The sequence below is a fragment of the Aricia agestis genome, chromosome 4 (genome assembly GCF_905147365.1).
Source record: "Aricia agestis chromosome 4, ilAriAges1.1, whole genome shotgun sequence".
Lineage (NCBI taxonomy): Eukaryota > Metazoa > Arthropoda > Insecta > Lepidoptera > Lycaenidae > Aricia > Aricia agestis.
Window position 1 is genome coordinate 462,791 of NC_056409.1, and position 14,689 is coordinate 477,479.

At 37.8% G+C, this 14,689-nt stretch overlaps 1 protein-coding gene across 1 annotated transcript; it reads right to left on the minus strand.

Annotated features, from left to right (window-relative positions):
- Nucleotides 1–8,078: 8,078 nt before the first annotated feature.
- LOC121726664 (host cell factor 1-like) lies at nt 8,079–12,361 on the minus strand. The gene has a single exon (XM_042114118.1). It carries the CDS (start codon nt 12,240–12,242, stop codon nt 9,744–9,746), a length of 2,499 nt encoding a protein of 832 aa, XP_041970052.1. The 5' UTR covers nt 12,243–12,361; the 3' UTR covers nt 8,079–9,743.
- Nucleotides 12,362–14,689: the final 2,328 nt, after the last annotated feature.

The following is a 14,689-nucleotide window of genomic DNA, read 5'->3' on the forward strand; positions in this document are numbered from 1 at the left end:
GGATGATAGTACAGGTGATGCTGTATATACCGGCTCCCCTAATATTTCTCGGCAAAATGTCATTGAGAGTCGAAACGAACTTGTGTCTAAGGTGGAGAATTCATTGGAGAAGGTCTCTGAATGGGGTAGACGTAACTTAGTCCAATTCAACCCCACCAAGACACAAGTCTGCGCGTTCACCACTAAAAAGTCACCAATGGTCGTTTATCCTCGTTTCGAGGGCACATCTTTAACCATCTCCCCTAGCATTGAGATACTTGGCGTCAACATATCGAGCGAAGTCCAGTTCCGATATCATCTTGAGGGTAAGGCCAAATTAGCCTCGAAGAAGCTTGGTGTACTTAACAGAGCGGGACAGTACTTCAGTCCGGACCAACGCCAAGGCACAGGTTCGGCCTCATATGGAATATTGTTCTCATCTCTGGGCAGGGGCGCCAAAATACCAACTGCTCCCTCTGGATCGTATCCAACGAAGGGCTGCTCGAATTGTTGACTGCCATAGTGTTTCAAACAGCTTGGACCCCCTGGAATTACGCCGAGATGTAGCTTCACTCTGCATCCTCTATCGGTTGTATCACGGGGAGTGCTCTGAGGAATTGTTCGGAATCATACCACCTGCAACTTTTCGCTATCGTCCCACGCGCAAAACATACCATCCTCATCACCTTGATGAGTGGCAGTCTTCCACAGTACGTTTTTCGCGTAACTTTCTGCAGCGCACTGTAAAACTCTGGAACCAGCAGTATTTCCAGACCGATACGACCTGCAAACCTTCAAGAAAAGAGCGTATTCCCTCTTAAAAGGCCGGCAACGCACCTGCAGCTCTTCTGATGTTGCGAGTGTCCATGGGCGACGGTAGTTGCTTACCATCAGGTGACCCGTTTGCTCGTTTGCCCCCTTATTTAATTAAAAAAAAAAAAAAAAACTTTGTACACGTCCTGTAGGGTCGGACGCTAGCTGTCAACTGAATGCAGGCGAATGTGTAAACAGTAAGTTCGTATTCGCTATTCGTGCCCTTTGATTCGCGTCCGAAAAACCGCTCTCAACGCGAATGCCACGAATCGCGAGGCGAAGTGCGAGGCGAATAGCGAGCGCACTGTTTACACATTCGTGTTCGCCATTCGCCTCGTGATTCGCCTCGCTATTCGTGCGAATGTATAAATGCGGTATTAGGGGGCAGTCGGACACAAAAGCGTGCACTGTAGGTATTGGAGCCGTTTCATTTTCATTTGCGATATGCGCGGACACGGCGCAGCTCAGCCGATGAATGCATTACCACTCGGAGGTTTTTCAGAGGATTATAATAGCGAGCTCAGCTGCACGAGGCATCGCTTCATCCACTTTGTTCCTTTATTCGTACAGATTTATAAGTTTCCTTATTAACTAGACAAGTAGTTATACTCGTAATCACTACATAATATTATAAAACAAAGTCGCTTTTTTCCCTCATGTCCCTTTGTTCCCTTTAATCTTTAAGGTTGGGTTGCACCAATTAACTCTAACTATAACTGTAACTATAACTCATAAAGTTAATATACCTAGCGGAATAGAGAAACAAGGGCCTGAGCAAGAGAGATGTCACCATCAGTAACACTGCGTGGTAAAAGAGACGTGTGATACATGACAGCAGCACTCTTTTTTTGACGTCCAGTCGGCACATGCCGCACGTTGACAAATTAATCTCATATAATATTTCATGTTCAATCATGCTTGTGTAAGTGTATACGTATACATATTTTTCACACAGATGAAAACCAATTTTGGTTCCGTTTGACAGCTCGAGATTGTTGCTCTATTCCGCTAGGTATATTAACTTTATGCTTTAACATAGAGGAATAAAATCTCTGGTCTCTGGCTTTAACTACAGTGCAAAATGTCAGATCTTTGGTTAACGTTAAATATGGCGTCCACGGACGCCATATATTTTGCTATGTTTCACAGTGTTATATTTTTCCTGACGATTTTTACGGATTATAAATTTTTTATACTTTCAGTCCCGTTACCTGTAGCTTGAATAAGAAAATAAACGCAACAGACATAATAATATGTGAATTTAAGTTAAAGTTAAGGTTAAAGCTAAAGGACGCCATATTTAACTATAACCATAACTTTAACTTTAACCACGCCTCTGGTGCAACCCACCCTTAATGTAGATCTATTATGGCCAGTGACGCATTAAGACTACTTGATGCCCTAGGCAATTCATGCCTGTGGGCATGAATTGCCGTAATTGAGATACGGATAGCCGTATCTCAACTAGAATCGGTCTTTGAACCTTTACTCTTCTGGTGCCCACTCAGACGTGATGCCCTAGGCAATTGCTTAATTTGATTAAGGGCTAATCCGTCACTGATTATGGCTCTTTACAGCATATGATTTAAATGAATATTTTCGAAGATATTACAGATTCAACAATTGCGAGACGTAGCTTATGCGGCAATACCGACCAATGCGGGCCACGGGTACTAAATCATAATTGAATATACTTAAATCAAAACTGTTGAATCGATTTTAATCATTTTTTCAGTGGCTATATATTTTATACCCGTGCCAAACCGGGGTGGGTCGCTAGTAATTGATAATATATTACTAATAATAGATACTTATAATATCTCCTAAATGCAACGTTTTCACGGCAGCTACGCAAGCTTTATTTTATAGTGCCCAAGAGTCGGCACAGAACGCAAAAACTACAATTATTCGCTGGCTTTTCTCTTAGCCCAGCGAGACCTAAGGGTATTTACACACGGCACCGCAGCGGCAGCGGCACCGCCACCGCGGCGGTTCCGCTGCATTACTAAAACTTAGGCCAAACCTACGCGACCAGGCGACTGCGAAGCGGAGCGTCAAGTTGTAAGCTTTATCCTAGTATTTCTATAGGCCCTTACACACGGCGCCGCAGCGGTAGCGGCACGGCGCTGTGTGTAAACAACCTTAGATGACAAACACGGCTGTGGAGAGATTCACCATGCACAGACAACGAATTACAAAACTCCGTTTTACAACAATAATTATCAGCCTACGTCATGGGCGTACCGAGGGGGGGATAATGTTGACGTCCCTACTAAGTATATTATCGAGTACTTTTATCTATAAAAATTAAAAAATAAGCCTGGAGACAGACAGACGGACAGACATACATCGAAGTCTCATGAATAGGGTCCCGTTTTCACACTTTGGGTACGGAACCCTAATAAAAACAGTCGCAATATAATCAAAATTAAAATTTCTAAAATGGTACAATTTTAATATACGGTGAATTGACAGCAAATTATAAAGATATTTGGCTTGAGTTTAGTTAAGTATAACCGTAAATCTCCTCGCTTTGTTATATTTAATTTGCTAATAATAATTATTAATTAGGTATGTAGGTAAGTATAGAAGTCAAGTCGAGTCACCTAATTTTTAAACCCCGACAAAAAAGAGGGGTGTTATAAGTTTGACGTGTCTGTCTGTCTGTCTGTTTGTCTGTCTGTTTGTCTGTCTGTTTGTCTGTGTGTGTATCTGTCCGTGGCATCGTAGCATCCAAACGGGTGGACCGATTTTGATCTAGTTTTTTTTGTTTGAAAGCTGACATGATCGAGAGTGTTCTTAGCTATAATTCATCATCATCAGGGCTGGACAATCAGGGTTTATCTGGTTCATGAAAGGCCGTTAGCAACTTGTAGTCGTTTGATGGGTTTTATATTTCATTCTAGTTCGTGACATTTGTGAATATAAAATATACGTATACTCATAATAATGGAAAGTTGACCTGGTGCTGCAGCATCACCTGGTAATCAATAGGATATCCAACTCTTCGCCAACTTAGAGCAGAGGTTTCGTGTTTGGGTTCATTATAATAGCGACAACCAGTAAGAAGTAGATAAACAGTAAATATTTTCATGATGCTGCTGCAGCATCACCTGAATTCTATAGGAACCGAGCTTCGTATGAACCCAAAGTGGAGGTTTCATGTTTGGGCTCATATTAACGGCCTCATCGAAAAGGACATTGATAGATGGTAATCATGATGAACTATGATTCTGTTGATAGGAATTATTCTGCACTATACCAACACAAGTTTAAAAAGTATGAAATAAAATTAGATAAATTAAGAAATTTAAAAAACCCCCGCCAAACAACTTTAAAAAGTAATGAAATAATATTTACTGCCTTTAAGTTCAAATAATTCCTAACTTGTGTAAAGTAATATTTTAGTCCATAATTGTTGTCAAGGTGTGTCGGGGGACCGCTAATGTAGATGTTTGATTTCACATAACAAGTTTAAGGATCAATTCACAGCGAACTGAATCGAGATAATCAGCGACTTGGCGGTTGTAGGTTGTATTGTAGTTTACTTGTCGGTCCCCCGACACACCGTGACAAAATATTACTTTACACAAGTTAGGAATTATTTTAACTTAAAGGCAGTAAATATTATTTCATTACATTTTAAAGTTGTTTGGCGGGTTTTTTTTTAAATTTCATAATTTAATTTTTTATAGACCCCCGTTAATTGAAATGAATTTTACTGATTTAAATATGAATTGATTAACATTTAATTTATTTAATTGTATCTTTGACCATTATTTGACTGTTTTATTTATTTTTTAAGGTTTCAGGATGTTTTGACTGAGTAGGTATTCGTAAATTTACATAATAATTTTTTTTTCATACTTTTTTGAGGATTGTATTATAATTTATTTTTGATTCTATTTAAATATCTGTTTGATATGGTTAGATATCCATACTAATATTATAAATGCGAAAGTATCTCTGTCTGTCTGTCTGTCTGTCTGTCTGTCTTGCTTTCACGCCAAAACTACTGAACCGATTGCAATGAAATTTTGTACACAGTTATTCTAGAGTCTGAGAAAGGACATAGGCTACATTTTGATGTGGGAAAATATCTTATTTCCATGAAAATATCGATGAAAATGAATTCGCATTGCGCGTGGCCAGCGCTCATCCCGGGGGTCCTGGGTTCGAGTCCCGCAGGCGGAACAAAAAGTTTTCAATGTTCCTGGGTCTTGGATGTGTATTAAAATAAAATTTCAAAAATCTTAAACATATTTTATGTATAATATTATAAAAAATCCAGAAATATATCGACGCAATGAACATTTTAGTTCTAATACGATTCAACAGATGGCGTTTTATTTTTTACTTTATTGTACCATAGAACTAATCATACTTATTAGTTGTTAGTATGTTTTTGTTTATAGTTTTTAATACGTTAGAATATTATGTTTAATAATATAATCACTTGGTATAATAATAATCAATCTATCTTATCTTATAGAACTCCTACTGCATTTCTAATATATGTGACAAGTTGAAAACAGAAGGCGCTCTAAAATAAAGGAGTTCGAGTGTACCGTGTTGGCCTATATTCCATCCAGAAAAGATATCAATGCAATCAACATTTTAATTCTAATATATGAAAACAGATGGCGTTTTATTTTTTACTTTATTATTGTAACAGAACTAATCATACCTACTTTACTATATAATATTGTTTTTATTCATAACTAGCTGTTGCCCGCGACATCGTCTGCGTGGACTTTAGTTTATAGCGCGCGGTGTCAACAAAATTTGTGTCAAATTTAAAAACTTTTTAAAACCCTGGTAAGTGGTACCCCTCTTAGGGCCGCGCTACACCGGAATGGCAGCGCTGAAAGTGCTCGCCTCGCATGGCAGCTTCATTCCGGTGTAGCGCGGCCCTTAATTAATCAAAATACCCAAAAGCAGCTATGCAGTGTGCACATAATCTATACTAATATTATAAATGCGAAAGTATCTCTGTCTGTCTGTCTGTCTGTCAGTCTCGCTTTCACGCCAAACGCCAAAAGTATCTCTGTCTGTCTGTCTGTCTGTCAGTCTCGCTTTCACGCCAAACGCCAAAACTTCCGAACCGATTGTAATGAAATTTTGTATACAGATAGTCTAAAGCCTGAGAAAGGACATAGGCTACTTTTTTACTGGAAAAAAGGGTTGTAAGGGGGTGAAAATGCGTAAATTTGTTAAAATTAAGTTAGTTCCAACAATTCATAATAGATGGCGCCGTGCGTCTTCTACATCGCGCTGACGCTTGCTCAAAAGTCTTTCTATAAGACGTGGTATCATCTTACATTTAAGTTTCGATTTTTTTCGATTGTTATATCTATTCTACGGTATTAAATAACTCAGTACTTTATCTGTGCAGTGACGTAACCTTAGATCTATCAATGATAAATAGTTTATGGGTAAAGTTGTGTAATTGGAGGGCTAAATAAGCTTTAAAATTTGGCATAAAATATAAAGTTTAATATAAAAAAATGAAATACTTATTGTGTGCACACTGCACAGCTCTATTGATTTAAGGGGTACCAGGGTTTTTTTACAAAAGCTTTTGCCATCAATTTTGTTGACATCGCGCGCTATAAACTGAAGTCCACGCGGACGAAGTCGCGGGCAACAGCTAGTTATAGTAATAAAGCATTATTTTTTAAAATATTTCCACGCCCTAGAGGCAGAAATTGTGAACTAGAAACCCCGCGTTCCAGATGACGTTAGAAACGCTCACGCTCAAGACCTACGGTTTTTCCCGTTCCACTAGCTTGTGAGTGTCAGTGATACAAACCCGAGTGGAACGGATTATGGATCGTTTTGAGCGTTTTGAGAAAAGTTTAAAAAAAGAATTATATTTTTTTTATACATAGGTACATTGAACCGAACTTGGATATTACGATCCTTTTCTTCAAGTCGTAAATAAAAGTAATTTTATTGTTTATAGTTACATTTATTTTAATAAAATATGTAGGTACATAATATTATATTTGTTTCGTTTTTAGTATTACATTTTTTACTTAAGTAATCATATTTTAATATAGTTAAACTTTTATTATATTTGAGTTTTCACATCGAATCATATTTTAATAACAAAACCACATATTTTGAATATTGACTATTGTCACAATATACATAAAAACGTTAGGTAACAATACCGCTTAATGCTTAGTCAAGTACGAGTAAGTCAACAGGTATAGGAGAGATGAGATGTTATTTAATTTATTTAATTAAAATATTATTTGTAATGAAATAATATAAAGTTTTTTTGTCTCTACTCTCTCCTGAAAACTTTCCAAACATGGCTTTCGCGATATAGTTACGTTAAAATTAAAAAAAAAATAGAACGCCCACTTTGACCCATCTTCGTCAAGGGTCGTTTTGAGCGAAAATAATGACGTCATGAGTGACGTCATAGCCGCTATCAAAACGACCCCGGTCGCCAAAGGGAACGGCAGAAGGGGACGTTTTGAGCGTTTTGGTCAAAATTAACGTCATCTGGAACGCAGCCTATAAAATATAATAATAATAATAAGAACATTGTAACCAATTTCTTGGAAATAAAGACTTATACTTACTTAACGACTCGTGAGTCGTGGACCCCCATTTTTTTTCAATGCAAGCGTAGACCCCTGTCGGGCTCCCGTGGATCTCTGAGGGTCCACCTGGACCACTTTGGGATACAATGGCCTAGAGTCTAGACCATCTCCCCCTAGGCCCTAACCACATGCAGAGTAGCCAAATCACAATGTAGCAAGCCACATGCCCCTCACATCGGAAACTTGTCTTGCAAATTTTCTTAAAACTGGTATTGAGTGACATCTAGCGTTAATTAGAAACAGTAACTGTAGCACGTAACAAACCACTAGTTTTAACTGCTGCTAATAGATGGCGTTTTAAGATTGACCTATTTCAGTATTTTGTGGTCCAGAAGCTATGAATAGGTAATAAAAACTACAGAAGTTACTTTTTAGCTCATTTTTTACATTTTATGGAAACAATACTCTTGTTATGTACATTATATTTCATTACCTTTGATTTTTTAAATAAAATATATTTTACTACATAACATAACACATGCAAAAACAGGGTATGTCTGTATTGAGTACTGATTGAGAGTAGAATTACTTTTGTGATGAATTTATAGGTGGTTTTAGTGAAAACTAATAGTTTTCACTAGAGTAGAAGAAAGAAAACTAATAGTTTTAAACTATCATATACTTAATTTAGTCAGGGAATGGGTTAATGACAGGTAATAAAAATCACACTTATATCCAAATCGTTTATTCAAGCAAATGAACATAATAATATGAACAAACTATAACATTAAAATTTATCTACTTAATGATATTTACATTACCTCGCTTACGTTACATAAAGTATTAATCTATTACATACAACTAGACTTAGCCTACGCTTTGAAAATGCAGAATAATTTTCAAAAACTAGCAAAAATAATTCCTCCATTTTAACCCACAGGTTAAAGTGCACAACACACACCAGGAAAAATATTCTGCATCTTGTTATTATGTCAAATATTTCTTATAGAAAACATCTTGATAAATTAGGTATATTGTTAAGACTATCGGCGTACTACTATGCTTCTCTCTGTATGGACTCTAGACGTTCCTCTCCCACACCAGACGAGGCACTTATGTATAAAGTAATAAAATAATTTTGTTAAAATTAATAAGTATATTTTTTTTACTTTGGATACAAATAATGTGGTACATATTTGAGTACCATTAGAATATTTGATAAATTAATATTTTTTGTTATTAGTAAATTACACAATATAATCAACTATCAAGTGTAATTCTGTTCAAAACATGTGGTCAGTGGTCACCGAATACACCTGATATGGATAACTAGTGCGTTGGACAAAAATAATGACAACTCGCGACATGCAACTCACAAGCCCGATAAATGAAAAGCCTCATACAGGATAACAATGCCACCCAATATAAAATCCATAGATATTATATAATTCCAAACAATTAAACACCACATAAACATCAACAATGGCTTGTCATAAAAACTTAATTAGTGCATAGAATATATTATATTGTTAAATATAATTAAAACTAAGAACTAATATCTACTTTGAGAAGTAGTACCCATAATGAGTTACTCAGATGGTAAATAAATCATTTTGTTGGGTGTTTGGAAACCTTAAAATGTAAACATCTTTAAGTGACGAATGTGAGTTCCATTTGCAATTAGGAAGACGATACTAATGAGCCTTTGATAGTTCTATTTCTGCAAATTTAACTACTGTGGCAGTTTTTGGTCATGATTAATTTAAATATCAAAAGGAACTATTTCCTGACTTTAAACATACAAAAAAATATTTCAAATAAACTTCATGGAAATATGCAGCATCTGACAGTTCCAAGCAAAATTAATATGAAACTACACAAACTCTTTGCCTTGTCCACGTTCCAAAGTAATGCTAACCGCTGAGCAGGCACTTCCACAAGAGTAGGTCACAAATTGTAATGGTAATATTATATTGTAACATACATCAACATACTACAGACACAGATCTTCATGTGTATAGTAGGGGACACAAACATTGAGGAAGCATCGTAAAACACAAGACCAGGTATACACCGATCATCAATGCTTCTGCCAAGTGAGCTCAACATTTGTGCCAGTACCATACTCATAATTTTAAGTGCAATAAAAATATGTTACTTTATTATGATAATGCCTAACACAGACCCAATATAAAATACAAAAAAAAAACTCTTATTAATAAAATAAAATATTATAATATACTATGTAGTCGTTATAATGCACAAATAGTGATATCATGAACTTTACATTGTTAATTTCATCAGCCTGGCTGAAAGCCGCTCAGGTGTGTGTAAGAACACACATGCAGTGATCACTTGCACTCATTTAGTCTGGGTGTGTAGCTGGGGGCTCTTTCACTGAGATTGGCCGGGCTGAGTGGTCTGATTTGCTGACTTCGTTATGACAATAGTTTGTTTGCCTCCCACGCCAGACTTACCTAGCTGTAGCATGTTGGAGGGCAATGTAATGATTTTGTTACCACCAACTGTGTTTGCTGATACAAGTTTTACAATTGTGGCTCCCGGGGCGATGCCCGCTTGTGCACCACTGGCTGGTGTCGTAGGCCTATTTTGAACCATAGCCATTTTTGGTACTGTTGCGACAGTCATGCCAGTGGAAGTTTTTACCAGAGTGACATACTGGGGTCCTGATGTTGCTTGATTTCCGGTGCCGGGAGTTTTCTTGATGATTACAGGTATGCCCGCGTTTCCTCCGCTTTGTCTGAGCACGGTCGCGCCGCCGGCGGCGGTCACGGCGCCCGAACTGACTACGGTCTGTTCGCCTGATTTTGCAGTGACAATTTTATAAACAGGAGTCTTCACTTGTTGCCCGGAGATGGCACCTCCAGCAATTTGTATTGCTCCACCACTGCTACCTATTACTGGTAAATTACCAGCACCGAGTTTCACAGGAACACCAGTGGCCACTTTTGTTTGCATATTTGAGACTCCAGCTTGAATAGGAACACCACCAGCCGTTTTTACGAGTACATTGCTCGTGCCAATTTTTACGTTACCTGCTCCCAGTTTGAGGGGCACATTTGCCACTTGCGTAACCTTTTGAACACTATTAGCTGTAATTTTACCTTGAAGATTGGTGGCTCCAATTTTAAGTGGCACGGCATTACCTGCTAGTTTCACGGGTGTCCCTCTTTCAAGCTTGACCGGAACTCCACCGCTCTGTGCAGTTTTAACTTGTACAAACCTAGGAGTGCCTCCACTTACAGACGGTGTTCCTATTACTATTTGGGCATTAGACTGTGCTGTGGACACCCGCACTGTTCCAGGTGTACCCACTCCACTGACAATTCTGGTGACGCCCTGTGGGTTGACTGCAGCCACTTTGATTTGTTGAGAGGATCCTGCGGGTGATGATTTGACTACTGTCTTGCCCTGATATGTTTGCTTTATTGTAGGTGTGCTTGTGGTTATTTTCACTGCTGACTGGGCAGCTTTTACAGTTCCCGGCATAACCTTCTGTGGCGTGGATATAGGCGACGTTATAGGCGAAGCCGCGGCGGCTGTCGGTCGCGCCGGCTGTTCAGCAGGTAGGCCAGATGATATTGGTGACATTAATCCAAATGCGGCCTTTGCTGTATCTGTTTGAGCTGCAGCAGGAGAAGCAGGTGGCGGGGCAGCCACGGGTTCTGCGGCAGTCGGGAAACGAGTGGGAGTAATTTTGCCACATTTCTGTACTTGCAACAAATATGTGGTGACTGTGTTCATTGCCGGCCAGCACAATTCTAGTGATGTCGTCCCGGCCCTCACGAGAGCAACTCTACCAGCTTGAGGTGGCACTCCTACTTCAAGGTACCACAGATCTTTGCAGCAAATTTGATTGTTCCATGTTTTCCTGTAACCGTCTCTTCCTGACCAGATATACAATCTAGTTTGAATCGCCACAGCACTGTGACCGGCCCGAGCTCGAGGCACACACTCTTCGAACTTATCCAGGGCTATGTTGTCCCATGTCATAGTTTCTAAGTTTAGGGAAGCCAGAGTGTTTGTACATTTCCACTCCTTCTCATGTGTTGGAAGCTTAGATTCGTCTGGGACCAAGGGTACCCAACCGCCGTACACATACATGTGGTGGCCTATGACTGTGGCGGTGTGAAGAGACCTGGGAAGCGGTGGAGCTCCCCCAAGCTCTGGTTTAGACCAAGACATACTGTCCACATCTAGCACCCACAGATCGCCGAGACGCGAACCACTCATCCCTCCGTAAATGATGAGCGAAGACTTTCCTGTGTTCTTATCTGTGTAAGCTACTCCGCTGTGGGACTCGCGGGGTGGGGGGGACTGGCCATATGTTATTGGTATGTCCCACACGGTCATCGACGAATTAGGGTACAACTCTAAAGTGTACAGATCGTTAAGATATCTCGGTATATTGTTTTTGGGATCATCGCTTTCATTGGCCAATCCTCCGAACAGGTATACCTTGCCATTGAGAAGGGTGAAGCTGTGACCTAATCGAGGACACGGCGGGATTCCCGCTTTAGGTGGCATGGGCTTCAGACGCTTCCATTCCCACCGTGAGGCCTGTAGTTCGTATAAATCGTTGGAGTACTTGCCATATTCCACCATGCCGCCAAAAACTAGAAGACGCGTTCCGTCGACGACGAAGCCGTACGCCGCGCATCCCGGGGGCACTTCTCCTTTGGTGACTGGGACGAACCATTGATTTGTGGTGGTATTGAAGACGTGAAGCTCATGAACTATCCCTTCGTTTCCGCCGCCGAAAACTATCATCAAATCTTTGATGGCAACTGCCCGATGTCCATGGCGAGGTCGAGGTTGGGGACCGCTGGGGTTGTAAACTTTTTGCCACTTAAGTACAGCGTTTTCCTTCATTTTTACTAAACATTTGTCAATAAAAGCTTTTCACCGTATGTATCGCTGGATGCGTATCTATAGCATAGACAATGAGAAACGTCGTAAATAAGCTTGGAAGAAAATATTCGGTGCAGAAGAAGCTTCATATAACATGTACAATGTACTGTCTCTTTCGCACTTATGTAAGTGGCCAATGTGTACAAAAAAATCACCTTATGCAGCTTCTAGCGAGTAACAAAAATGGCGTTAGCAACAGCAATGGCAACCTAACAAAAAGAGAAAGAACGGCGTCGGACGTCAAGAATATTGTTTATGGTTGATTTTTTTTTTACAGTTGCAAGACAAAAGACAATGATGTTTTTTTTTACATCTAGGTTACTATTTTTTTATTTGTTTTATGATAATTAAGTAAATTATAAATGCTTAAATATCAAAGCTTGTACTACTTATATTATTTAAATGATTTATCATATAATTTTAACCCATACTTTTTTAAAAGCAAAATATAAAAATAGAGAAATATAACTATAATAGGTCTACCAGAATCTGATGGTAAAAAGTGAGAAAATAAATGGTCGTCTAGCAATAACGGGGTAGTTGAAATAAAACATTTTGACCCTTTTAGTGGCTTATTCTGTGTGTAAAACATGCTAATATAAAAAAATTATCTAATGATTAGGATATTTTCTGAAAATCTGTTGTCAAAAATAATTGTCATCAGATTCTGGTAGACCTATATTTTATTTTTGATATATTATGTATTTTCAATTTTTTCGAATCTTGTCACTAAAATGACATACGTTTTTTTTTGTCTACGTAAGCGAAATAAGAAAATATTGTAAGTATATTTTTATTTTTATTTTACGACACCGAGAACAAAAGTGAATTCTATTTTTGCGAACGATAATATTCTACTACTATCTGCTGCTCGTGACGACGTGATGTGACGTTGCGTCGCATCGTCTGCGTAAAATAGGTAATACTTTTGGTGTCACCTATTTTACGCAGACGATTTTTCATCGGTGATAGCGAGATTAAAATATTATTGTGTAGCAAAAAATATATTGACCTGACCTGATAGTAATATTCATACAAAATTTTGAGTCAATACGGTACAGTACTCTGTCAAGAAAGTGAAGAACTTTTTTTTAGATTGATTTGAAAGGTCATCCCTTTCAAATCTACGATGTTGCCACTTTTTAATTTCTTCATTTTCTTGACAGACTGTATAATACATAATATTGCAGTACTTTTTGAGTTTAGCCTGGACAGACAAACAGACGACAATTCTAAAAACTATATTTTTAGCTTGGCCCAGGTATTCTTTAAAAAAATATTCAACAGTTTTGACTTTCCTACGATTTTCGAAGCAAATTATTTTTTTTTCAATGGCAAAACCTTAGTTTTGAAATTTATAGTCTACGTTGTTTAATCTGTGTCATTTTTGTCTATGCATTATTTAATTGATAAAGTTGGTATAACTGTCAAAAAGAGCGGTAAATGCAACTGGCGGCAAATTCAAAAGTTGATTTTTATAATATTAATTTGAAATACATAATATTTTGTTACTAACAAAGAACTGAAATTCAAGTATGTTCGAATTTTATAAGGTTATTACTGTAGAGTATTTTGCAATTTTGCTTTTGGGCTTGGAAGCCAATTGCCATACATAATAATATTGATATTGAATATTATCATGACGATTCCTTCTCGTAATATTATTGTTTTTTTCACGCATAATTGGTCATTTAAAGTATGTTGATTACGTACAGCTTTTTGTACTACTAACGCCATCTTTTCAAGACTAAACCAATTAACAATTTTAATAATAATACATACAATTACATATTCATATCAGCCACTTCACGATTTTACTAAATACAGCCGTTCATGTTCAAGACATAATATTTTAATATTATAATATAACTTAATGTGATAAAAATAATACTGAACGGTCAGGTAATTTAAGCAATTATAGTTCCTTATTAATGTCCAACAGATGGCGCTAGTAGTGCTACTTTCATATTATAAAAGTAACTAGGTAATTTTAATTCTTTAATATATTGTAAAAAATTATTGTAAGTAATGCCGTAATCAGTAGGTATGTATTATCATCATCATTATTATATTAATACGTGAGCGAAAATTTGGGATCCCTTTTGACGAAAAATGCGGAATCGTAGGTGAATGAAATTTCGCACAGCTTAGTTTATATGGTGAAGGAGTGCATCGAGCTATTATTATTTTGAAACTATGCTTTTATCATACACTTTTTTAACAAATAAAACATTTCACACACTACCTACAATGTGCACACTATAGGTCTACCATGATCTAATGGCAAATTTTTACCTCTTTCCCGGTTTCAGGGGTTAACAAACATTTTTTAAAATTCGCTAAAATCCCGGCTGACTTTTTAAGTACTGGCCAAGATTTGTAGGATGAACCTACCACGAATATGAACA

Coding starts and splice junctions, on each gene's coding strand:
- LOC121726664 (XM_042114118.1), bottom strand. CDS start 12,242: ATGAAGGAAAACGCTGTACTTAAGTGGCAAAAAGTTTACAACCCCAGC.